Source organism: Anabrus simplex, chromosome 2, assembly GCF_040414725.1.
Source record: "Anabrus simplex isolate iqAnaSimp1 chromosome 2, ASM4041472v1, whole genome shotgun sequence".
NCBI lineage: Eukaryota > Metazoa > Arthropoda > Insecta > Orthoptera > Tettigoniidae > Anabrus > Anabrus simplex.
Genome location: NC_090266.1, coordinates 159,426,579 through 159,453,926, shown reverse-complemented (window position 1 = coordinate 159,453,926; position 27,348 = coordinate 159,426,579). Strand labels below are relative to the sequence as shown.

Sequence of the window (27,348 nt, the reverse complement as noted above, 5' to 3'; positions counted from 1 at the left end):
TGATATACTTTAGAATAGATTGCTGTAGGAAAGGGCAAATGGGGTGCTTTGTATTTAACTCGTAAACTTTTTGTCGGGGGGGGGGAGTTAAAATGGGATTACTGATAACCCACTGCAAAGGTTGGCACCTCTGGATAAGGGTATCGTATTATGCAATATTTAAGCAGTAGGCCTACCACGCATTAAATGTGATCACTGCTTTAATTTGAATTATCATAGTCTTGTGCCATCAACTTCCCTGTTGCTGGCGTGTCGTCATTCCAAATGACATCATCTCTACGGCAATCGTGAGTATTCGAAATCTCATCTTTCTGCAACTGAAAAAATAGTTTCGTTCCTGACTATAGTGTCCAAACAGTGAGAATCTATTCACATATGGTTTCTGGAGATGGTCTCTGTTATTCCCAGTTGGTGTATGTGTAGCAGTAGCCACCACTTATGAATAAAATCATGCTGTAAAAAGCATGTCCGAATGTAATACATACAGTAGGGACTGGAAGCATTTTTTGCATAACTGCGGCTATTGAAAGCCAGGCCTTTATTTTTAACTATATTTCATGTTTGTTCTCTGTATTTATCACATCAGGATTTACCTGCTGTAATTGAGATAAGAGAGAACGCGTTGTTTAGGTTAGATGTGCTACTAAGTGCCTGGATAGTGTCGAAGTTCCATGACGGAAAGAATTAAAAAAATAACAGGAAAGCTTGTTGCATTTATGGATATCTACAGGTGTGGTGGTAATGCATTTTAATATCATATTTAATTTTGCACGTTCATTGCCTCCATATTTTTTTTTTTAATTTTATTTTTTTTTTTTTATTTTTTTTTTTTTTGCTAGGGGCTTTACGTCGCACCGACACAGATAGGTCTTATGGCGACGATGGGATAGGAAAGGCCTAGGAGTTGGAAGGAAGCGGCCGTGGCCTTAATTAAGGTACAGCCCCAGCATTTGCCTGGTGTGAAAATGGGAAACCACGGAAAACCATCTTCAGGGCTGCCGATAGTGGGATTCGAACCTACTATCTCCCGGATGCAAGCTCACAGCCGCGCGCCTCTACGCGCACGGCCAACTCGCCCGGTTTTTTTTTTTTTTTTTTTTTAATTAACATATAGTATGTTCTGTTTGGCGTCTCCGAAAATCGTAAAAGTATAAAATCAAATCAAATCAAAATCTCTTTATTTGCAAATGAGGTGTCTACCTCGGTGGCAAATGGTACACTAAAATACATTATTGTCAAGCACTAAATATTAAATTAACAAGAGAAGAAAATTTTCCTATAATACAATATTATTTCTATTAAACACACAGCTCATCCTTAATAAATTTATATTGTTTACAAAATTCTACTTATATCTCCTGTACTACTTACAAATATAGTCAACTGATATACAGTATGTGGAATTACTTCAAATGATACTATACAACTGGTATAAGATTAATATTTACATTGCATTTATTTACTTTTTTTTTTTTTTTTTTTTAACCTGTTCTGGAACCTAAGTAGCATAACGACCTGCTGCGTCTTAACCAGAGCCCCTTTTGCCACCACTTTTCAGAGTTCCTGAAGGGCCTTCACAGCTACCGTAGCGGTCCCAGGGCCCTCGAAGTCCCCACTGTACTTCACCCCTACAGGCAGTCCCCTACTTTGGCTGTCCAAACTCCTTAGACCAGGGGATGGAATTAATTTATTCACACACATTTTTTATTATTTACAATAACCTGCACTGGTCGAATGCCCTCTAACACTTCATTTATTTTCTCTGTTGCTGTTTATGGTTAGAATCAGGTAGCGATTTCCAGTGTCTGACTCTGGAGAAGGTACTGCAATATCAATGGCTATCCTCTCTAAGTACGATCTGATATTGTTCTGCATTTGGCCCCTAGTCTGAGTATGAGGGCCTTGACTTGCTGCACAGGTGTCGAACATTCAAAATCATCTTTCAACGTCTGTCCTCTTGTACCCAGTACTAGTGCTGCCTGACCAGATCCAAGATGGCCTGCAGTAGTGCCTCTGTTTAGCTCAGCCATCACTTCAATCCTTTTGTCCCTAGGAATTACCAGGCGAGTGACCATCTTCTTTACATCAGACCCTTAAGGACTTCCGCTGAACCCAGTATGCCTTGTAAGCTAGGGTACGCTTGGCGATGTCCTTCCATGCTGGCCACTGTCCTAACTAGAATTCTCACAGGTTCAGCCCAGTGTCCCCACCCGCAGAGTGCTCCCTCCTCAGGGCAGCACGATCCCAGCCTTCCGCTGCCACAGCTCTCATGGCCCGGTTGTTCAACGTGCCTGCCTGCTTGTCATCTTTCTGGCAGTTCTCGGGGCACAGTCTCCTGGGCAAAGAGTCAGTGTTGCAGTGTTTCTTTCCTTGTCAGTGTTCAGCGATGAAGTCTTATTCCTGTTGACATTGCACACATCGAGCTGTCTTCCCCTTCAGATTTTTAAAGTTTAGGAACCACGTCAAGACATATTAATGGAAATGTTGACCATACAGATATTTGTGGAAATGCTCTGGCATCTTCGTGATGGACAGTAGTTCACACGGTGTCACAAAGTACAGTGGAACCTCGATTCTCTGTTTTTGAAGGGACCCCCGTACAACACGGGAAAATGGAAAATACAGGAACGAATTGAAACAATCAACAATTTGGCTAAACATCACAAAAATGAAAGGTGTATAATTATAAATTTATAAACACTTCTAAACCAAACAACAACCCCAATGGGCCTTCGCCTACAAATTGACCGCTGCTCAGCTCGAAGGCCTGCAGATTACAAGGTGATGCATGGTCAGTGTGACGAATACTCTTGGCCGTTATTCCTGGCTCTCTAGACTGGGTTCGTCATCTCACCATTAAATAGCTCCTGAATTAAAGGTAATGACATAGGCTCAGTGGACCTGGAACCAGCCCTCATATCCAGGTAAAAATGCCTGACCTGGCCAGGAATCTTAACACGGACCCTCTGGGTGAAACGCCGGCAGGTTAGAATGCGCAACCAGCTTCAAACATTAATTACCAGTACGCAAATTTAAAATCTCGATAATTTACATTTAGTTTTACCGGGGAAAGTTCGTCAGTTTCCCGTGACACCTTCTTTCAGTTCAGCAACTTTGATCAGCCAAACTCTTCGAAAAATCTAATAACGTCAAGCCAAACAACAATCGACCCCAAGTAGTTTTTAATTCTCTAATGTAATAAAATAAAGTAAATTAGATACAAAAGCGCCCAACATGATAGCAAAATCCCTTTTTTTATTCTTCCTTGTAATTTGGTCACCGGTATACTGTTCGTGGTCACTTTCTGGAAATCTTGTACAGTGTAAATTAGGCTTACATTGACTTTTTAAAGGTTATGTTGAACTCAAGAATATGTTTTTGAATGTAGATATCGATTCTCAAAAGTTGTCGAATGCATTATAATCAGTTCTGCCCTTCACTAATCTCAATCAAGTTGGAAAGAGAAAAAAATATCAAAACTTCAGAAATTACGGTTATTCGTGACCTTGAGCTCAGCTGGAAAGCGTGCTCGTTGCACAAGTCAATACGAGTGGAAAATGATACAAACTTTTTAAATGTTACATTGCGCAAATAAAACGACTGTGGTTTTTATGACATCGTAACACAAAAACGTACAATTCCCAGTCTTATATTAGGACCAAAACCGTTATAGGCAATCTCAGGACCTCCCATGCCTTCATGTATGTAAGGTGCAACATTTGTTCTGGTCTCGATAATATAATCGTATATGATAATGTTAATATACTAGCATGACAAATAGAAATTTCTATTCGTCCTGATACTAGATTTGTGTTAACAAGGAGCAGTTTTGATTCCTGCCCGAGTGCCTAGTGACTATACAGTTTCCTGAGGGAAGTGGCGGAAACCTGTTCGGCGATACAATCATAAAAGTAAAAAAATAAACATTAACTCTGGACATAAAGTAGACGTTTTAAAAGTACAAACGTTCGACGAAACTCGTTCCATCTTCAAGTACAGCTGCCGAAATGCGCTCTGTCTCCTTGCAATGTTTGTGGCCACTCTCTGCTTTATGATTTCCGAGAATTCTCTAAACAATACCACCCGAATGCGATGCTAAGATGGTCCCTTATATACGTTCACTGCCAATTTTCAATAGAGTACTTGCTCTAATTGTCGCAATGACGGGACATTAATCTCAAGATCCATAGGTAAGCTGTGGCTGTCTCTTCATGAGATATAGTTTCTTGAAAAAGAAACCACATTTGATCGAGGATTTAGCGTTTATGGGACTGAAATTTCTGGACGGTTGATCCGGGAAATCGTTTCTTCGAGGAACGGATAATGCAGGATTTTTGCAAAGTGATTTAATTAGGATGCTCATAGGACTATGTGATTTGAACTAATAATCGAGGAAAACGTAGTTTTCAGGAACGGATAATCGAGGTTCCACTGTAGTAGTCTTGCCTTGGATAATATCTTGCTGTAGTACACTAGTGGATTGTCCTGGATCTGGGACAGCACCCTACCAATTCCCACATCGCTGGTGTCAGTGTCGATGATGAACATCTCTCTAGGCTTGGGATCACTCAAGATAGGTGCTGAACATGGTGACTCCTTGAGTGACTGGAATGCAGCCCCTCTCTCTGGTGACCATTGAGATATTGGCAAAGGTGGGAATGAACCTGCTGCATTAGTTAGATAGGCCAAGAAAATGAGTAAACTCCCACTTCTGTTTTGACACACGCCATTCTCTAACGGCTTATAGCTTTTCCGTGTCAGTAGCTTCTCCATCCATTGGCACAATCTAGCCTAGGTAGTGTACCTCCTGCTGGAATTGTTAGTGCTTCCCAGCGTTAATTTGTAGGTAATTTGTAATTTGTAGGTGAGCACCTCATTCTCTCTGGAGCACTTTTCAGAGGTTTTGCAGGTGCTCCGGGAACGTGTGTGCTGCCACAATGATGTCATCTTGGTAGACCAGGCAGGCATAGTGTGTGAGCCTTCTCAGCATGGGCCATCAGTCGTTTTGCAGCTGTGTTACACAGACCAAAGGGCTTAATTATGAACTGCCATGACCCATTGGTAGTAGAGAACGCTATCTTCATCCTATCCTCCGGTTGGAGCACCACTTGCTCTTTTGCTGTCTTCAGGTCCACATAATTTATCTAAGGTGGTGTCTGTTCAGGGTAGCTGAAAGCAATTCTTATTCTTATTGGTGACATCATTCAGCTTTTGATAATAAGTGTTGAAACAGAGCTTGCCATTTTTATACTTCACCAGCATTACAAGGGATGACCATGAGTTGTTGGATTCTTCAGTCACCCCAGGCTGCTTCAAAGCACACAGCATCTAGTCATTCTCTATCTCCTTAGTCAGAGGGCCCGATGGGGTGGTTGACTGATAGGAATCGCTTCACCAGTGTTAGTGCAACTGAATAACTTGGAAGTCCTCCCATAGTCTCCTCCATTTATCATGAAGATGTCTCTGAACTTTATCATCAGTCTCTTGAGTATCTCAAACTTTTCTGCCTCAGGGTATCTTCCGGCAGCAGATATCGCCCTCCGAAGCATATCGTCTACCTCCATAGTTTCAGTAGCTTCTGTATCCTTGTCATCTGTTGTTGCCATGCATCGATCGGTTCACATGTGATGTAGATGTTGATTCCCATAGGGAATCAGAAATAATTGTTCCGAATGAGTAAATTTATAATGTCCAATAACGGACCATTTATATCGGTTCACATGTTCCGAGCTCAGACCCACTGGGTATCTGTTGGTCCTGCAACACCAACAGGAGCATGCTAGCCAGGTAAAGTCCTTAATTAGTAGCTGTCAATCTGGATTCCACTTCTTTGCTGTCCTCCTCAAGAACTTCTCAAGTTGTGCCGTATCCACTACCTCACTACGGACCAGTATCACTTCTTCATTGCTTAGCATTACCCTCGCTACTCGGGGGTGTGTTCTGGTGCGTCGGAGCAAAACTTCTTGACGACCCAGCCTAGTTCATATAACTTCCCATCAGTGTTCACTTTGTAAGTTCGGAGCACATCATGTCACAATATGACCTCATCGGTGATGTCTGTGACGAAGGTCTGGATCCATAAACTTCTCTGCCCTAATGTCATGTCCAGTAGTGCCTCATTCAGGACAGTGATAGTGTCTCTCGAAGTTGTCCGTTGCACATAAGGGCAGTTTGGCTCCCTCTCTATCTGCCCCTTTGTGATTAGTTCTGTTCTCACCTCTATCATTATGCAGCACGAGATATCCATCTGCAATCACAGACTGTCATTGCTCCTCTCGGTGACTCAATTCAGTACGAAGCGAGGCAATGGTAAGGACGATGCTGACGAGCCCTTTTCTTGTTGGTCCCTACCAGATTCCTTGGGTGGGGGCTGTCCATCGCTGGGGTGGTGACGAGTGGATTTGTGGAAGTTGATTTCATCTTGGCTGATTGCGTCCTCAGGGCGATGGTCAAGTCATTGGCAAGGCAATTCTCCCCACCAACCATCAGGTGTTGGCATATTTCAGCGTTGCAAAGCCTGCTGATGAAAGTGTAAGCAACCTACCAGTGTTTGTGCTGTGGTGATAGATTGCCTAATGCCTTGTGGACTAATCTCTCTACCTCTGTGGCAAATTCTTACAAGGATTCACCTGCATGCTGTCTTATTTTCAAGTTGGATTCAGTATTACAAACTATTATTCTCATCATTATTCTGTATTGAAAAATAGCTAATCACAAAGTTTAAACAAGGAGTAATTTTAATACCACCTATTCAATACAATTTATTCCACTATTGTGTGGTTAAATACACATAGAAATTACCAGAATTTTAAAGGTACATGTTTCGCCCACTATTTATTGGGCATCATCAGCTTCATTCAATCTTAAAACATACACTGGTCTAAGGAATCTTAACAGTTTACATAAAACGTATTGATGAACATTTACAAGTGTTAATACTGTGGTTGCATAATGATTACAGGAAAAAAAATATTGAATAAAACAGAACATATACTAACATCACTTTGAAAAATTAAAATGTTCATCTAAAAGTAATTGTCACACATTGTTTTTTAAAAAATAATCCATGTCTGACACTGAAATGGACTTTTTGATAAAAAGCTTGAACAGGAGAACAGAATATCAAAACCAAGGCTTCACAGGATAAGAACACAGTTAAAAGATACAGTATTTGATTGGGTTAGAGTCCATTATTTAAAATTAGGATGAAAATACGTAGTCGAATTGGAGGCAGTTTAGATTAAGACGTCTTGGAAAGTTGAATAAAATTCATAGAATGTCAAGAAGCGCTAAAAAACATCGAAGAATTTGCCAAAAATGCTGCTAAAATTATCCAAATAAAAGAAGGTAGGTCAGACGACAATTTCGTGTAACCAGAAAATGCCTCATGCAAACGTGGATGTCCATAGTAAACAATGTTGTCAATTCATTCTCAAGATGTAACATGTCCTAATGTATCTGCAGCGTTAGTCTGTTTGAAGTTCCTACTTCTAGTGTACTATCGACACAGTGTCTTTTTACTGTGTTGTTCTTATCCTGTGAAGTCTTGATTTTGATATTCTGTTTTCCAAACGTGATATTTATTGTTCAAGATTTTTATCAAAAAGATCCATTTCAGTGTCGGACATGGATTATTTTTTAAAAAACAATGTGTTACAATTACTTCTAGGTGAACGTTTTAATTTTTCATAGTGATTTTAGTATGTGTTCTGTTTTATTCAATATTTTTGTGTTGTAATCATTAGGCAACCACAGTATTAACACTTGTAAATGTTCATCAATACGTTTTATGTAAATTGTTAAGATTCCTTAGACCAGTGTATGTTTTAAGATTGAATGAGGCTGATGATGCCCAATAAATAGTGGGCGAAACATGTACCTTTAAAATTCTAGTAATTTCTGTGTGTATTTAACCACATAATAGTGGAATAAATTGTATTGAATAGGTGGTATTAAAATTACTCTTTGTTTGAACTTTGTGATTGGATTCAATAGGGGGCTGCCAGCTTGTAATCACCATCGAATCCCTCGAGCACCCTCACGATCTCTTCATACTCGGAAACAGGCCAGATGTTTTGTTAGACCTTTGTCACTCATCAGTGCAACCCAGTGAGTTGTAACAGCCCTCCCCTCTGGTGTCCACCCTTTAGGTTGGCCACAGTTTCGAACTGGGTCCAGAACGTTATTCATGATGTACTCCCATGGAGTGCAGGGGTTTCACTTTTGCAACTCTGATATCACTGTCACTGCTGGTAGGTCTAAGTTTGGTTTCTAAGGCTGTCATCCTTCCCTGTAGATCACTCATCTCTTGCCACAGTTCTCAAGCACCGGACTTGATCTGTTTGACTTTATCAACAGTGTTAATAAACTTGACCATATTCAATTCTGTTTGATCAATATTAACTCGTAACACTTCTCAGTGAACCTCTGTAATAGGTCCCAAATATATACAAGTTGTTTAATACATGTTGGTTTCATACTTGTTTAGAGAACAAGGTCTGATCTTTTCCTCAGCGATCATTAAAGATGTCCAAAATCCCTAAGAAAAGAATTCTACAAATAAATTTACATAAAAACAATGTTCACATTTTAAAAATGTTTACACTAAAATGCCAACAGTTCATTTTTATTATAGTCAAAAACACTTTCCTTATTCTTAAGCCTTGAACACTGGATTCAACAATCTGAGGTATTGCAATGATCTGTTTATCCATTTCACTTACATCCTGCATAACATCACGCTTCAAGAGCATTTACTTCCTCTTGTAATTTGAACTGTACACCTTTAACTGTCTTCACCTCGGCTTTCAGTTCATCTTGACTAGCTTTAAACTCTGTCTTAAGTTCTATCTTCAGTTCATCCTGACAAGATTTAAATTGTGACTTAGGTTTGTCCTAACTGGTTTTAAGTTCATTGTGACCAGCTTTGTCCAGAAGGGCCTGGAAGCTAGACTCCGTCTTTTTAATTGTCCTAGAAATGTTCTTTTCTTAAACACACTGCCAATAAAATCTCGCTTCCGACACCAGTTGGGGTGGGTTATTGGGGGGTCCTAAAGCAAATAGGATCTTAAAAACAAAATTTACTGCACAGAGAGGTAGTGTGTTGTACTGTCCACTAAATTTATTTACATACTGTTTACAGTTAATCATTAGTTCACTCACGTTAGTTTTTCCACTTAACGTGATTTACTTATGATCATTTCAGAACAGTTCACTGCTAGCAAGCCTCGTTGAACTCCGCATAACTATCTCACAGACTCTGTCCCAGAGAATTAGGGCCCTTACGCACGAGTGTTGTCGACCCCAAAAAGGGATTCATCTGTGGTCGCCTGTCGCCGCTTTGCCGTTGCCATAGAATGCAATGGGAAGATAACTTCCACTTTTCAGGCGAACACTTTCTCAACCTCACGTGAACCACTGTCGCCAGCTGAAGCTGATCCTGTTCACAGACCACAGCCCAATTGCAACACTTTTCTTTTTCACACAAGCAACATGTCAGCCACATCGTGACAAGAAGTTCCCACTGGCAGCTAGCAGTCGATATGGTCTTCCTCATCGAAATATCTGTCCTTGAAATAATTGGTCTAATCTCCAGTAGCAGCTGATTGGAAGAATATTTAGGATTCTTAAAAACTAGAAAAACTTATTTGAATGATTGCAGAGTTCGTGATATAATGAATGAAACTGCCCAAACTGTAGCCAAACTAAAACAATTGGATGTTATCACATTCTCTGCATTTTTCTCCTTTTCCTATGTCTGTTATTTTGTTCAACAGACTGAAAAGCTCTTAAATTACATTTTTCTATGTCATTGCATGAGCAGAAGTAGAAAACGACAATCCAAGAAATAAACACTAAAAATTTGACCACATTAATACAATGCATGGCATACCACCTCAATAACACATAACACAAATTACATCATCAGACATACACTGTTAATATCTTCTTATTCACAATTCAGAATTCATATTGTGAATGACCGAAGTTCCCATTGCCGAACAAAATTACTCCATACATGGTGAAGCTGGCCAGACCACATTTTGACGCTGGGCTAGCCACAACGTGGGGTCATACTGAACTACAGAAGTGGTCGGGCCGGCGATGAAGTGTATTTCTGTAGTCTACCACGACGACAGGAAAACGCCGGTGTGTAAGCGCCCTTACTCCCCCACAAACCTGGAATTGTCCTGTACTGCATGCTTTCACAATATGCAAACAAACCTAAGGCATATAATTCGCTAAACCATCTCGAATTGATCTGTAGTTGTTAGTTGATTGAAGTTTAAAGTTGATGTTAAATGCTACCATACCTCGCCAAACTTGCTGATAACTTTGGTGACAAGTTCATGGTTTGTTGAAACCATACTCGCATTATATTCTGCCAAGTGCATTAGCTTAGTACTTCATAGTGTATATAACATATGATGATCTCTAACCCTGAAGCGTGTCCCAACTGGACGTCCATTGACGAGACAAATCTCCAGGAGACATACACAAGCAGCATACATTAGGACTAAATGTCACAAACTTCAAGCAGGACAACCAGCCGATCACAACATTTCCACTACTCAACACCAACAAGACCCCTCTTCGGATAAACCAGCCATAAAATGAACTTCTTCAAGTCACATGATTTTCTCTGTCCTAGCTAATCAGTCTTCCATATCTGCCACATGTCACATGTGGCACGCCGTTTTCAAAATTGTGATGCTCAACTTTGGCGTTATGACGCCTTGAAAACTGTTGGGAGACACACTTCATTTTGGGCAAACCAATATCTTGCACAACTTTCTCTATATTTAATTTTCTTGCTTAACCAAGATTTCTCACTTTCGGCTACAGAATGCCACCAATTTAATACAGAATTCTTACAATGTCTAAATAATGATTTTTTTTTTTTTTATACATCAGTAAATACATACACTATTCCTACAATGAAGTACATGATACTGACAATACAAAATAAATACCTAACCTATAACTTGGCATAAATATTGCCAACCTTTGGTCTGGGAAGACTTTGGAGTAAGGGGATGAAGTGCTCAACTAAGCGGTTTGTTCCAAGCTGTCTGAAAAGATGGCATGGAATGACATTAGTAAACTAACAGGTTTGAATGGAGTATTTAATAATAGGAATGATCTAAACATGCAGGGTTACCATATGTCCTCTTATCCCAGGCATGTGCTCCTTTTTTGTTAGTAACAAAGGGTGCCCAGCCAGGTTTTCTTGTCTCATTAAAAAGTCTGGGTTTTTGAAGTTAAATCCTTAAAATTTTAAATGTTAAAAATAAAAGCCAATATAGCAATCCACTCACTTGATATCACGGTAGATTGATTTTGATTTACAATCTCTATCATCAGAAGAATCATCACTCTTGAATTATGGATGGTGATTGATCTGTCTTATATTGGATAAAACAGTCAGAAATTATCTCACCTCTTGCACATTGCACAGGCAACTATACTGTTAATCGCCCTGTATTATTGAAACTTATCCAGTTCTCTTTTGCTGTTTCAGCTCATGCTATTATTAAGAGGGTAATTTTTAAAGAAAGAAAGAAAGAAAGAAAGAAAGAAAGAAAGAAAGAAAGAAAGAGGAAGAAAGTAAGGAAGGAAGAAGCTAACTCGTGATTCTACTTAGAATATTTTAATTCTTCACTACAGTTTCAAATATGTCTTGTTGGGAGTTTTATCAATCTATAAAAGGAATGCCAAAATTGTCAAATAAAGTAGGATCATCTGTTAAATATGATTTGGGAGATAATGGGTTCGAGCCCCACTGTTGGCAGCTCTGAAGAGGATTTTCCATGGTTTCCCATTTTCACACCAGGCAATGATGTAAAACAAGTTGTAAAAAAAGTTTAATATCATTGGGCAAAAACAAGGCAGTAACTTGCTCTACACTATCTTAAACTGTGATAGTAATAATGTAATTAGTTTTCTCTTCCGTTAAGTACTTTTACGGCTTATGGAAATGCCGATATACCGGAATTTTGTCCTGCAAAATAATAATAATGATAGTAGTAGTAGTAGTAGTAGTGTGCTGGTAAATCTACTGACATAAGGGTGACATATTTGAGCACCTTCAAATGCCACCAGACTGAGCCGAGATTGAACTTGCCTACTTTAGCTCACAAGGCTAGCACTAACTGCCTGAGCTACTCAGCCTAGCAATTTCATACTGTTTTTTGAGATACATTTGCAACAAATTTCATTCATTTGTCCTTGATTGCTGTTTATATAAGGTTATGTTTAAGGCTATAATAATTTAGACATGCATTTTCATGCATATTTTTAGTGTCCTCTTTTCTCACGTCGCACAATATGGTAACCCTAATAATATGAAGATAACTTGGAATTCAAGAGGACATATTGGGGCAAATATTTGGTTTTAAGAACAGGAGTTAAGGATTTGGAATAATAATAATAATAATAATAATAATAATAATAATAATAATAATAATGGGGTGTGGCCTCCGAAGAGACCTGGTGCAGGTCTTTTGAGTTGATGCCATATAGGCAACCTGTGCGTCTGTGAGGATGGGATCCTACCTATGATGAATTGTTTCGATGAAGACGGCACACAAACTGAACCCCTGAGCCATCGGAATTAACCAATGAAGGTTAAAATCCCCTGCTCGGCCGGGAATCACACCCGGGTTCCCCTGGACCAAAGGCCAGAACGCTAACCATTTAGCCATGGAGTCGGACAAGGATTGGTATAATTTACCAAATTTGATACATTTCCAACTCTTTGAAATCATTCAAGAAAAACACTAAGTAAACAATTGATAGAGAATCTGTCAACTGGATGACAGCCCTAAATGCAGATCAGTGGTGACTGTTGATTTGGGTTTGGCACTTTTTTCTAGTATAAACTTTCACCTGTCCTGTGTAATTATCTTAATGGTTTGTTGTTTCTCATTTTCTTTAAATAATCAAATCCTTCAAATGTTTCTATTCGTTCAGAAATGTATACCAGATACCTCTACATACAAATTGCAAATTTTTCATTAATCACTGTTTGTAATATTTAAGGGATCTTTTATTTTAATTAATTACTGCAGAAAACTTTCATTATTTGAAGTGCGCAGCCAATCATGTGGACAAGAACCAACTTGAGCAAAGTAGAAATTTTCTGTGGAAAATCAAAATTGAGGCCTCTTCTGTAGTAATTCCTAGTCTTCCCGATTACGTGAAGTAGAGTGAAACAACGGGACACATGCATAGTCCGTCCTAGGTGGATGCAGCATGATTTGAAGTGTTTTCAGCCATTTACAATTGCTTTGCCTACGGATTTGCTCAGTGGCGCTTGTCCCATTGTTCGGCCGCACGCTTCATTTCTTTTGTTACAGGCTTACTTTCATAGATCAGGAACTGCAACTTGCATTATAAATTTAGGAAGTGAAAATATACCCAGTTATTGAATTGTGCACCTAGTTCGGTATGATACTTTTATTTCTTCAATAATTAATTTCTATTCCTTTCTAGGCGACAACTGCTGCCCGGGCAAAAGCTCTTCGAGCGAAATTTGAGCGGTGGGAAGAAAAAGAAAACAAACTTAATAAAGCAAGCAGTGGCTGCAATCTGGATGTCGATCAAACAGATCAACCTAGTATAGACTCCACTAAATCATTGCGAGCTAAATTTGAATCCCTCAAGAACGAAGTAAACCAACATAAAGAACGTGCTCAACCCAAAGTCAATCGTTTTGTGGTAAGTAAACTGCAGTCTTCTCTTTTTACTTTTTAAAAATATTGGTGGTTTTGAAAATCCTTTTGAGCACGTATTACTTTGAGAAAGTTGCTAATAAAACAGGTTATTGGTCAGAACTTAAAAAATGAACTAAGTACTGAGGTCTGGTGATCAAGATGTCCCAAGCTGTAGACCAAGTCAGAATTTTCACAGCCTGGGATCCTGGGATAATATTGTCACTGTGAACTTAACAAGAAAGATGTTAACTTGTGACTAAAATGTACCGATTTGGAGTTATGTTACATGAGTTTTTAAAAACTGCTAACTGTGCTTCACTTTTGATTGACGTTCAGGAATGAACTATGTTTTCTATTAGCATTGTATTCTCTATCAGCATTCTATAACTCTAACTGCAGACCATGTGAACTTGGTATAGTGCTGACCTGGGATCACAGAAAGATGTTTGACAGCAGTGCCAAGTAGGAGTAAAATGCAAGGGTAAAGGGTAATTATCGCATTTATTGTCAGCCCTCAATATTGTTCGATCTTCATATATCAAGATTATGTACTGTTGCATTAACAAAACAAATAATGAGGGGTGAAAAGAAAAGATAGTGCACAGCAAATTTCAGAAAGAGAAAAGACCGAGAGATAATTGATATATATATATATATATATCTCTCTCTCTCTCTCTCTCTCTCTCTCTCTCTCTCTCTCTCTCTCTCTCTCTCTCTCTCTCTCTCTCTCTCTCTCTCTCTCTCTCTCTCTCTCTCTCTCTCTCTCTCTCTCACACACACACACACACACAAACTTAAAACAGGAATTAAGAGTCAGAAAGACAGTAGCATCACTACCAAAAGGATAGAGGATGCTTGGAAAGAAATTGCTGCCAGGAATTTAATTTCAAGAGATTGGAAGTGTGTTTAATTGTATTATGAAAATATAAAAAAAGTGAGTAAAGAGAGAAAATGCACATGACAAAACAGGAGGGGGTAAGTATGTACCTCCTTCCATGAATGAAAGCGGGCAGAAACTAACTGTGGCGCTTAAACCACAGTTTCTTCCAGTTACTTGTGTCCTAGATGACAATGTAGACTGCCATTCACAACTCATTATATATGTAAGGGATGTGGAAGATGTGACCCCAGCTTCAAAAACCAATTCAGGAATAATTTGCATAACCAATAAAAGTGAGAAAAGTTAAAAAAAAAAAAACAGTGGAGGTTGAAGTTGACAGTGCTGTGAACATGCATCTGGGAGATAGTTGGTTCAAACCCCAGTGTCGGCAGCCCTGAAGAGTATATTTTGTGGTTTCCCGTTTAGGCAAATGTTGGGGCTGTACCTTAATTAACCCTAAAGTACTAACATTATTCAGTAGTTGCCCAGTACTAACATACATAAAATTTACGTGAATGTCCATGTGTATGCTAAAACAATAAGTAAACTCCACATAGTTGTCAGAAGTAATATTATATTTAAGAATTACAAAGTACATTTTGCATTATGTTGTTAGCAAAGAATAATTCGAAACACCTAAGTGGATCAGCTTGTACGTTCGATGTAGGTCCTGGTCGGATATTTACTATTTTCCCTGTGTTTGAATCAGTTGTTTTCCGTATATGCCCATGCTTACCAAACAAAAAGCTATTCTAGAGGTTGAGAGACTGAAGCTGAGCTGTTTGAAGTAGTCACTTTTCTTATTCTTTTCTTAATTCCTTTTCAAGATTTCCCTTTTGATGGCCGCTTATTTTGCTGAATTTCAACAGAGGCTTGCAAATCTGAATCACAGTTGAGATTATCTTTGGAACCATCGTCACTGGGCGAATAGTTCGGATCGGCATCGGAGAGTCTTCGTGCTCAGATTCAGTTTCTAAACAGTTGTCTTCCCAGCTTTCATCTTCATCTAGCTCGTCAAAAATACAGCAGATGATCTACTTGTTCACTCTTCGTTTATCCATTGTGTCCTGAAAAGCCACATGCATAATAACTATAAAGCAACCATCCGGAATGAGCAACCTACTCTCATACGACTACATCCAAGTACCTGTTGCATACTAATATTACCTATGTTTTACGTACCAATGATAATGCGTCGATACCAACAACACATTAAAAATAAAAATAAAAGTGCAGTGACTTACCGTAAGTGAACTCTCCCAGCATTCGTTCCTCACTCAAGCATCTAAATGCTATGGTGACATCATCCGAATTGATCAGTGGAAGCATTGCATGGAGGTGGTCTGTGGGGGATAACGCAGGAAGGAGCAGTGTGCAGTTATATGACGCATACACGTTAATTTTACATATGTTAGTATTTTAGGATTAAGGCCACGGCCACTCACTTCCTTCCCATTCCTAGCCCTTTCCTATCCCATTGTCACCATAAGACCTATCTGTGTCAGTGCGATGTAAACAAAACAAAAAAAAAGAGAAAGAAAGAATGTTGACAGTTCTGATCCACGTCCATTGATATCATTGCCTGACAAAGAGGATGATATTAGGGAATTATTTTACAGCAGGGTGTTGGAGTGCTTGGAAAAGGAACTTGATATAAAAATTGAGATTCTGAATTTGGAACTATAAATTAAAATGAAAGCAGCTCAAAAATCATAAAATCGTTACCTATTATAACTGTTATTCAACTTTCATATAGCTGTCACTTATCCCTTTTACTTTCAGTCCATTTCTCACCCCCCCCCCCCGTGGGTGGGGGACGCAGGTGAAGAATACACACGTGGTATCCCCTGCCTGCCGTAAGAGGTGACTAAAAGGGGCGACTAAGGGATGATTTTAGTAGAACCATGAAACTACTTGTGATTAGTACCACCACGCGGGGAATACCATGGGTTGCTTTTACTTGCGCGTAGTACCACTATGTTGGGTACCAAATAGGTTTGAGATTAGTAGCAATAGAGTATGTTGGCGGCTTCTACAGTACCTGTGATTCTTACCCGTATATGCGCAACACCATGGGATTAGCAACACCATGGTTCTGCCTTGCCTATGCTTAGTACCCACTATGTCAGAAACACCCCGGTATAGTGTGGGTCCCTATGGTTAGTACACTTATGTGAGGAATGCCATAGGTTTGCGTTGCCTGTAAATAGCGCCATAGTGTGCGAAACACGATAGGTCTGTGTTACATGTGCGAATTTCATTACCTGTGAGTACTACCATAATGTGTGGAATACCGCGAGTCTACGCTGCTTTTGATTAGTACCGCAACATGACCAATAGCATGGTTCTCTTTTCCTAGCAATAAGTACCCTTTTGAGGGGCCGATGACCTGGATTTTGGACCCGCCTCAACTACAAGCATCATCGATTCAGTATTGTGCTTTAGACGCAATCCCTTTGTCAGTAATACTATTATTTAACACTAGTTTCTGGGAATGTGGGCATTGCAGGTTGGATCCACTGATTGTTTTAACTTCATATCCATCCATTCGTTCTTCGCCCTCACATTTTCGAATCTGGTTAGTGGAGTATTCTGGATTTTTAAATTGTCATAACATTTCATCTCATTTCGTACCATTAGGGGCCGATGACCTAGATGTTAGGCCCCTTTAAACCACAAGCATCATCAGCAGCAGTCCATTTCTCACTATGTCTTCTACTCCATTTCTCCTTCCTTCATCATTTCCTCTCCAGTACAAACAAAAACTATTCAGCAGCTCTCTCTCTTACCTCCCCCCTCTTCCACTTAGTCTCTGCCAGCTCTAATACATCCAATTTTCTTCTTTCCATCATGTCTACAAACTCTTCTACTTTTCAAGTCATTGTTTGTATATTCATTGTACCAATTCGTAATCCTGTTCCTCGCCAGGTTCGTCGTCTGTTACGTCTGTCGCGCTTATTGTTCCTTGTTTCCTTGAAAGAGAGTTTATGTCCTTCACCGACTTGCTAGACCTCTCGTGGCTTCACCAGAGCCCCATTAGCCGCCATATTTTTCAGGATTCCTGTAGGTTCTTGACAGCTATCCTAGTGATCTTGGGGCACACGCTGACCCCACTGTACTTCACCCCCACAGGCTATTGCCTACTTTTTGATGTTGCCCATCTTCCACGGCGTTGGAGATTGTGGGAGATTGAGGCCAACAGCTGGAAACTGATGATGATGATGATGATGATGATGATGAATAAGTAATAAAATTACAGTAATGAAATTTTACCTGAAAATGTTATTAATTAGTGCAGTTCTCAGTGCCGTGTTTTCTATCCATCTGATTCACATCAGAAACGGGCACTTCTTGGTAAATCCTTCTTCCCTGAAGATAGATTTTTTTCTTTTACAATTTGCTTTATGTCGCACTGACATATATAGGTCTTAATGCGACGATAGGATAGGAAAGGCCTAGAATTGGGAAGGAGGTGGCCTTACTCAAGGTACAGCCCCAGCATATGCCTGGTGTGAAAATGGGAAACCACGGAAAACCATCTTCAGGGCTGCTGACAGTGGGGTTCAAACCCACTATCTCCCGAATGCAAGCTCACAGCTGCGCGGCCCTAACCGCATGGCCAACTCACCCCACCCTGAAGATATCTCGGTTAATTTCAGGAGTGTCATCTTTTGCGTTAATGGCCCTATTACGCTACTATGATAGGTGGAACTCAGAACGGTTTTACTCCCAGTTTCAATCTTAAGCATAGAAATAGTCCTTTGATGACCCCAAAAGAACCCTCAGTTACTGACCTCATCTGCTTGTGGGCCCTATTATATGTTCATGTTTCTGGGGTTTCTTCGTGCATTGTTAGGGTTAGTATGTAGAGGCAGCAGTGATGATGTGCTGTCCCCCAAGAGTATGGTTTGAGGAAATTCTTTAGCTTCAAACTGGGCATGAATTCCAGAATTCATAAATATTACTATCGTGAGCTGATCCCGGTTATCTGGCGATGACATTCTGGAAACAAAGTTTGGAGTCGCAGATAGCTTGGACATTTAGAGACAACCTTGGCAACTTCTGTAAATCTCAGCATTATTGCCTCCAGGTGATGTAATTGGGGCATGTTTACATTCTCTTGCACCTATAACCCCAAAAATGCCCTGCATTACCCATCTAATCCCTTCTCCCCAGCTGACATCTTGATAAAGTGTGGTCTTAAAACTGCTCTCTCTTGTAACTTTATGAATGGTTCTACTTGCAGCTCTTTTATTCACATTAAATATATCTCCTATCACCATTTGGAAGCTCCAAGTTGCATATAACCACAAAGTGAGAAGAATCATAAACATTGGGTTTAGCAAGTGATTTCTTTTAGTTTGTGTTCTTAGCTGTGGACATAGCCTTTGTTCCAGTTCTTCTACTACTGGTTGTGATAGTCAAAATCTCATTTGAAATTCTCTATCACTAAGTTGAGCGAGGGGATTGAAACAGCTTTGTTGTAAGAGCTACTTTGCTGGCGCATACTGATCGTTCATCACAACACTTTTGTAGTGTACTGCAAAGGATCCATTTTATGCCTAGGAATACAATTTTTGGTTGTGCATTTTTCTACAACGAATTCAGAATAAAATTCCTGTAAGTTAATTGCCTCCCCTTGTACCCACAATAGTGTATACATCACATCTACGGAGTTTATCAGACGAAACATCACTCGTACTGATCAGGATGTCCTAATCCCCTTAAAGGAAACACATCATTAAACCAGGTGAGTAGTAGTGTATAGCAGTGACATTATACCAAGATGTGATGGTGCAAGCAAGGAATTTCAAAGCCACCTGTAACACATATAATGATAGCATGGTATTTAATTTTCAAATGTGAAATTTTGTGTCAAGTTTCCTTTATTGTATACACTATACATTTTTATGAACCTATTAGAAACATTTAAATGAAAATACATGTTTGATATTTTGCACATGTGTGTAACAGATTTTCTATAAATTCTCAGTGTTGTCATTTTTGTCGTGAACGTCTGCAGTTTATTTTCTTGTAGTGTGAATTAAAAACATTTTGTGCTGTTGTTGAGGAGCTGTGTTGGCATTTGCAGATGCAACTATTTGTCTATCTTTACTAATACCACTCAAATATGCCAGTAGATTACAGTGTTTCGAAACCTGTTTCCTATTGTAATGTGAATGATGTGCATGATATTTCCTTCCATTAGACTTGGGACTTTCCTTAATGTTGTAAGGTATCTTGATGTGGTTCTATTAATGAATGTGAAAATCATACCAGTTAGAAGCGTAGTTCTTTACTTTGTTGTTATTTCAAGTTCTGACATCCTTTTATTGAAAATTATGATGTGAAACAAGCATCTCTTCAAGATGAGAGCTTTACAGTCCTCAGCACTATACTGTGTTCCTTTTCATGGTCCTATCTCTATACGACATGAAGTGAAGGGAAAAAATTAGGCGACCAACATTTGGAGTGAAACTAGAAGTGCTCTACATAAGACAATACGCACTATGCTCTGGTGCTGTGCTCTCGTGTTGGAGAATTGCTACTTGCTGTAAATTACCCTGATACATGTAGCTCTCCTAATTTATCATGACGGCATGAATAAGAAATGTTTTCTTATTTTATTTTTTACATTTTTAAAACTTTAATTTTGATGCGACTAAATTTATTTATTACAAGGAGAAGGTTTGTTGCATAGATTGTAGTGTGTATTCAGCTGGTCAAGAACAGGAACAGGATACATCTGAGATTTTTTATTCCCTCCTGTGGAATGAGTTCATTTGTTTAGTAATAGTAGCAGTAGCAGCAGCAGCAGATATGGTATCATATCAGGGGGTACCCAAATAAAATGGAATTATTTTTTAAAAGCTATATATTTTCAAATTTTTTAAAAAAAGCAGCCTTTTCCCCTTCAAAATAGTCTCCATTACAACTAATACATTTGTCCCACTGGTGCTTCCACTGTTCGAAACTTTTTGTAGCCATCTTTAGAAATGGCTGACAGCTCCTCCCTCATTTTTTCCTTGACCTCTTCAGTGTTGTCAAATTGGTGTCCTTTCATGCCCCTTTTCATACGTAGAAATAAGAAAAAGTCGCACGGAGCCACGTCAGGAGAGTAAGGTGCGTGGGGCAGCGGAACAATGCCATTTTTAGTCAAAAACTGTCCTAACAGAGATGGCTGTTTGTTCAGGTGCATTGTTGTGGTGGAAGAACCAGTCTCCTGACTGCGACAAATCGGGTCTTTTTTTTGTTTTTTTGTTTTTGCAAACACTGTTGCACAGTCTTCTTGAAACTTCCCAGTAAAAAGTCTGATTGATGGTCTGACCTGGGGGAACAAACTCTGAATGAACTACGTCCTTGGCATCAAAAAAGCAAATCGCTGTTGTTTTGATGTTTAATTTGACTTGACAATAATTTTTGGATGGAGTGACAATGACTTCCTCCATTGCCTTGATTGTTGCTTTGTTTCTGGGTCGTAACCATAGCACCATGACTCATCACCAGTAAATGACCTTTGACAGAAAATCTGGATCAGTTTCAATCTGTCGTTTCAAAACATGACATGTTTCAACTTTACTTTCTTTTGGTTGTCAGTCAGAATTGCAAGTAATCGGCTTCATTTTCCGTATCAAATTCTAATCACAGAGAGTTACAATAATTGAAAATCTTCCACCTTTTTGATACTTTTTATTTGCTTTTTAGCAAATTATTCATTATAAACAGTACATGTTTCGTTCTCACTTGAGAATGTATTCAGAAACTTAGCGATTCACCTAAGCTTAATAACAGCTGAAGATGTTATTTCTGGGTACCCCTTCATATTGTTTACTCTTGCTCAATCATTCATTACAGTCCTTTATATCTCTTCTGCAAAATGTTTTTGAAACTCCAGACTGGCACATTTGTATTTTCATCCTTCCCAGTATTAATGATGAATTCAGTCTGCATTGCATCGCTGCAACTTTCAGTAATGTTCTAATAATGGACCTGAAATAAAAGATGTCTGACATCTAAACTTGAGGTTTGGATGATCCCTCTCTTCCTGAGTGGATCTGAGGGAGAAAGAGGATGCCACTGGTTGTTTAGTGATAGGGATACAAGCAAGTAGAAGAATGAGAGATAGGCTGGGAGGAAATTTAAAAACCACAAACTGGGCATTAGGACCAAAAAGGAAAGTAACAGAATAGATGGAATGTTTTCTGAATTGTTGAAGGTTATGGCTTGCAACTTTGTGACCAGTCTACATTTCCTGTTTGCATGCTGTAATCAATAATATAGTGATACCAGAGAAATGGATGGGAGCACTGATGATACCTGTTTACACATGAAGTGGAACAAGGAAAAGATTATGGTAGCTATTGCCAGTTAGACTAACCTGCATCATTTACTGGGGAACCAGTTTTAATTTAACAGGTTTTTAGCAGCAATTATCAAATAAATTATTATTTTTGTTGTTGTTCCACTTGAACAAAAATTATAATAATGCCTTTCTTAAGGCCTTTGTTCTTCTTGGAATACCCTCCTGTAGTTTATGAAGCTTGTGATGCATTTGCAAATAATACTGTACTTCTTGTTTTACTAATTTTAAGGACCAGAGAAAAGAACCTGTTCTGTAGCCACTTGCTGTGCAGCTGGATGGTAGCATTGTAAAATAAGGTCATTTACATCGAGGCCTGTGATGTAGTAACGAGTCATGATGATAAGATTATGGTTACCACAAGTAGGACTTAATTCTCTAAAATGTAGGGCATTTTAGGAAAATGTAGGACATCTTGGAAATTATACACTGAAAGCAAAATATATGGAAGTATTATTTAATGCATGTTATTCTCACATTAAATATACCAAGAACAAAATCAGTCCTACTTGTACTGTAAAACATCATTCTTATTTGAAAAACATGCTGACTTGTTGCAAAACATCTGGCCTGTTTAAAATAGCAATAAACTTTCAGCAGTTTAAGGGTTTGACAGATAAATAATAGCATATTCTTTATACGGTACATTTTTCTCATCTGTCCATTGAACAGAGATCATTGAAGAAACCTGCTCTACATTTGCATTATGTGTAGGAATAGCAAGGAAAAAAAAAAGAGAATGATTCTACACATTTTAATGGCTCAGGTTTTGTTATTTACTAGCACTAAAATATCTCACCCACATATCATTAGGCGACATGATTTAAAGGCTTGAACTGTTTTGTTCAAAAACATTTTTTTTTAATTTCACAATTAATTGGTCACAAATTTTTATTACCACCACCTGGAAAATTATATTTTACCATCAAAATTTATTATTTCTTTTGCAAGTGGGAAAAACATTTCTTAGACCACTGAAGGTTTTGAATTTTAGAAAATGGGGGGGGGGGGATATTTAGAAATTGTTGGGCATGTCCGAGATTTTCCAGATGTCTGGTAACCCTAGATAAGGTGATGCATCCAAACTCCTGGTCTGTCAGCTGTGCATTCTTTTTTTATTCTATGAATGAAATACACATGAAAATATTTAGTAACATAAAACTACAGGTGTGAAAGAAATACAAGAATCAGTTATACATACATACATACATACATACATACATACATACATACTTTATCATTATAGACTGTTATGCCTTTCAGCGTTCAGTCTGCAAACCTCTGTGGATTTACTGAATGTCGCCACAATCCTCTATTTGCAACTAGTGTTGTGGCCTCATTGAGTTCTATAACTCTTATCCTTAAATTGTTACAAACTGAGTCTAACCATCGTCGTCTTGGTCTACCTCTACTTCTCTTACCCTCCATAACAGAGTCCATTATTCTCCTAGGTAACCTGTCCTCCTCCATTCGCCTCACTTGACCCTACCACCAAAGCCGGTTTATGCGTACAGCTTCATTCATCGAGTTCATTCCTAAATGAGCCTTTATCTCCTCATTCAGAGTACCTTCCTGCAATTGTTCCCACCTGTTTGTACCAGCAATCATTCTCGCTACTTTCATGTCGGTTACTTCTAACTTATGAATAAGATATCCTGAGTCCACCCAGCTTTCGCTCTCATAAAGCAAAGTTGGTCTGAAAACAGACCGATGTAAAGATAGTTTCGTCTGGGAGCTGACTTCCTTCTTACAGAACACTGTTGATCGCAACTGCAAGCTCACTGCATTAGCTTTACTACACCTTGATTCAATCTCACAATATTACCATCCTGGGAGAACACAACCTAAATACTTGACATTATCTACCTGTTCTAGCTTTGAATCACCGATCTGACATTCAGTTCTGTTGAATTTCTTACCTACTGACATCAATTTAGTCTTCAGAAGGCTAATTTTCATACCATACTCATTGCACCTATTTTCAAGTTCCAAGGCTTTCGGCACAATCTGCCATTACGACCAAGTCGTCAGCATAGGCCAGACTGCATACTACATTTCCACCTAACTGAATCCCTCCCTGCTAATTTATACCTTTCAGCAGATGATCCATGTAAACTACAAACAGCAAAGGTGAAAGATTACAACCTTGTCTAACCCCTGTAAGTACCCTGAACCAAGAACTCATTCTACCGTCAAATCTCACTGAAGCCCAGTTGTCAACATAAATGCCTTTGATTGATTTTAATAATCTACCCTTAATTCCATAGTCCCTCAGTATGGTGAACATCTTTTCCCGTGGTACCCTGTTATATGCTTTCTCTAGATCTACAAAACATAAACACAACTGCCTGTTCCTCTCGTAGCATTTTCAATTACCTGGCGCATACTGAAAATCTGATCCTGAGAGCCTCTCTGTGGTCTGAAACCACACTGGTTTTCATCCAACTTCCTCTCAACGATTGACCACACCCTCCTTTCCAGGATGCCAGTGAATACTTTGCCTGGTATACTTCTTTTTTCTTTTTCCTAGTTTTATGTCGCACCGACACAGATAGGTCTTATGGCGACGATGGGTCAGGAAAGGCCTAGGAATGGGAAGGAAGTGGCCGTGGCCTTAATTAAGGTACAGCCCCAACATTTGCCTGCTGTGAAAATGGGAAACCACGGAAAACCATTTTCAGGGCTGCCGACAGTGGGGTTTGAACCCACCATCTGCCGGATGCGAGCTCAAAGCTGCACGCTCCTAACCGCATGGCCAACTCGCTCATACTAATCAGTGAGATAGCTCGATAGTTGTTGCAATCCTTCCTATTCCCTTGATTATAGATAGGTGCAATTACTGCTTTTGTCCAATCTGAAGGTACCTTACCAACACTCCATGGTAATCTTACTATTTTATAAAGCCATTTCATCCCTGCCTTCCCACTATACTTCACAATTTCAGGTCTAATTTCATCTATTCCTGCTGCCTTATAACAATGAAGTTTATTTACTATCCTTTCCACTTCCTCAAGCATAATTTCACCAACATCAATTTCCTCCTTCCCATGAGCTTGGCTGTTTGCAACATCACCACGAAGATTTCCTTTTACGTTGAGAAGATGTTCAAAATATTCCCTCCACCTCTCCAGTGATTCCCTGGGATCTATTATGAGTTCACCTGAATTACTCAAAACACTGCTCATTTCCTTCTTCCCTCCCTTCCTAAGATTCTTTATTACTGTCCAGAAAGTTTTCCTTGCTGCTTGACCTAGCCTTTCCAGGTTATTACCAAAATCTTCCCCCGACTTCTTTTTGGATTCAACAATTATTTGTTTCGCTATGTTTCTTTCATCTACGTACAAATCCCTGTCTGCCTTGGCCCTTGTTTGAAGCCATTTCTGATGAGCCTTCCTTTTACGTTTACAAGCTGCTCTCACTTCATCATTCCACCAAGATGTTCGCCTTTCCCCATCTTTACACACTGTTGTTCCTAGGCATTCCCTTGCTGTTTCTACTACAGCATCCCTGTATGCCACCCATTCTCTTCCTATATCCTGAACCTGCTTACAGTCTACTGTTTGAAACTTCTCACTAATCATATCCATGTACTTCTAATTTCCTCATCCTGGAGATTTTCTACCCTTATTCATTTGCAGACGAATTTCACTTTCTCTACCCTAGGCCTAGAGATACCTAATTCACTACAGATCAGATAGTGGTCTGTATCATCGAAAAATCCCCGGAAAACTCGTACATTCCTAACAGATTTCGTGAATTCGAAGTCGGTTAAGATATAGTCTATTATGGATCTGGTACCTCTAGTCTCCCATGTGTAGCAGTAAATAGCCTTATGCTTGAAGAATGTATTCGTAACTGCTAAACCCATACTAGCACAGAAGTCCAGCAAATGCTTCCCATTCCTATTAGCTTGCATATCTTCCCCACATTTACCATCACCCTTTCGTATCCTTCAGTTCTATTTCCAACTCTCGCATTGAAATCGCCCATTAGCACTATTCTATCCTTGCTATTGACCCTGACCACGATGTCACTCAATGCTTCATAAAACTTGTCAACTTCATCCTCATCTGCACCCTCACATGGTGAATACACGGACACAATTCTCGTCCTAATTTCTCCAACTGCCAAATCTACCCACCTCGTTCACTCATTTACGTGCCTAACAGAAACTATGTTGCGTGCAATGGTATTCCTGATAAACAGCCCTACCCCATGTTTTGTCCTTCCCTTTCTAACACCCGTCAAGTACACTTTATAATCTCCTATCTCTTCCTCGTTATCTCCCCTTACCCGAATATCACTTACTCCTAGCATATCCAGATGCATCCTCTTTGCTGACTCAGCCAGTTCTACTTTCTTTCTTCCATAAGCCCCATTAATATTGATAGCTCCCCATCGAATTTCATTTCGTTCGCCAAGTTGTTTCCAAGGAGTCCCTCACCTGTCAAATGGGAGTGGGACTCCGTTACTCCCAAAGGTCCGATGCTTGCTTAAAATGTTCTGAGCTTGGTAAATTCATGTAGCAGGATGCCACCCTACTTACACATAGTCCAAGTGAGGATCTCTCTTCTTACGGGTTATGGACCACCGGTGGATTGTATAGTCCTAGCCGCCTGAGCACAAGGAGGGCCATGACTCAGAATATGTCCGAGATGCCCACTCCCTTTCCATAGCAACTGGTATCCCCACTCTCAGGACCACTTACTATGCCACTCAGCCGTTACCCATGGTTCACGAACTAGGACGTGACTACAGAAACCCACAACATGAATCAGTTATATGCAAGTAAATACAATATGTCCTAAATGTATTTGGGGCAGAATCATCAAATTAAATGAAATTTTTAATTTGTCTTGTGGAACTTTTAAGACCACACCAATTACCATCCAACTTTTGTTTTAAGAAAAAATATTTGCATTCTCCGCAGCCTTCATTAATTTCCCCCTCCCACTTTTTCCCCCCCCCTACTTAGTTAATGTCGCACTAACACCTCAAAGTACTTCGGCGACATAGGAATTGGAAAGGGCTAAGACTGGAAAGGTAGCAGCCGTAGCCTTAATTAAGGTGTGAAAACACCGAAAACCATCTTCAGGGCTGCTGACGGTGGGATTCAAACCCACTATCTCCCAAAAGAAAGCTCACAGCTATGCAACCCTAACTGCATGGCGAATTGGCTTGCTTTCATCATTCCTCTTTAAGCTTAACACCTGTTGGAAGTTTTCACAACCATGTGGCCAAAACCTTTCAACAAACTTTCAAAATCTATGAAAATGTGTTTAGAACCTCCAAAGACCCTTCTTTTATAATGAAACCTGATGTGTGTGAGTTAGTTCCATCTGTTCAACAGTGTTTATTATTGTTGCTTCATTTTATTTTTGCATTGGAAGCTA

At 39.4% G+C, this 27,348-nt stretch overlaps 1 protein-coding gene across 6 annotated transcripts in view; it reads left to right on the top strand.

The window, feature by feature from the left end:
* LOC136863957 (glutamic acid-rich protein) overlaps window positions 1–27,348 on the top strand; it is a 466,965-nt gene that overhangs the window by 414,743 nt on the left and 24,874 nt on the right. For all 6 annotated transcript variants that reach the window (XM_067140416.2, XM_067140414.2, XM_067140413.2 and 3 more), the window contains one exon: window positions 13,495–13,719. In XM_067140416.2, coding sequence (XP_066996517.1) covers window positions 13,495–13,719 — 225 coding nt within the window. The remainder of the gene's footprint in view (window positions 1–13,494; window positions 13,720–27,348) is intronic.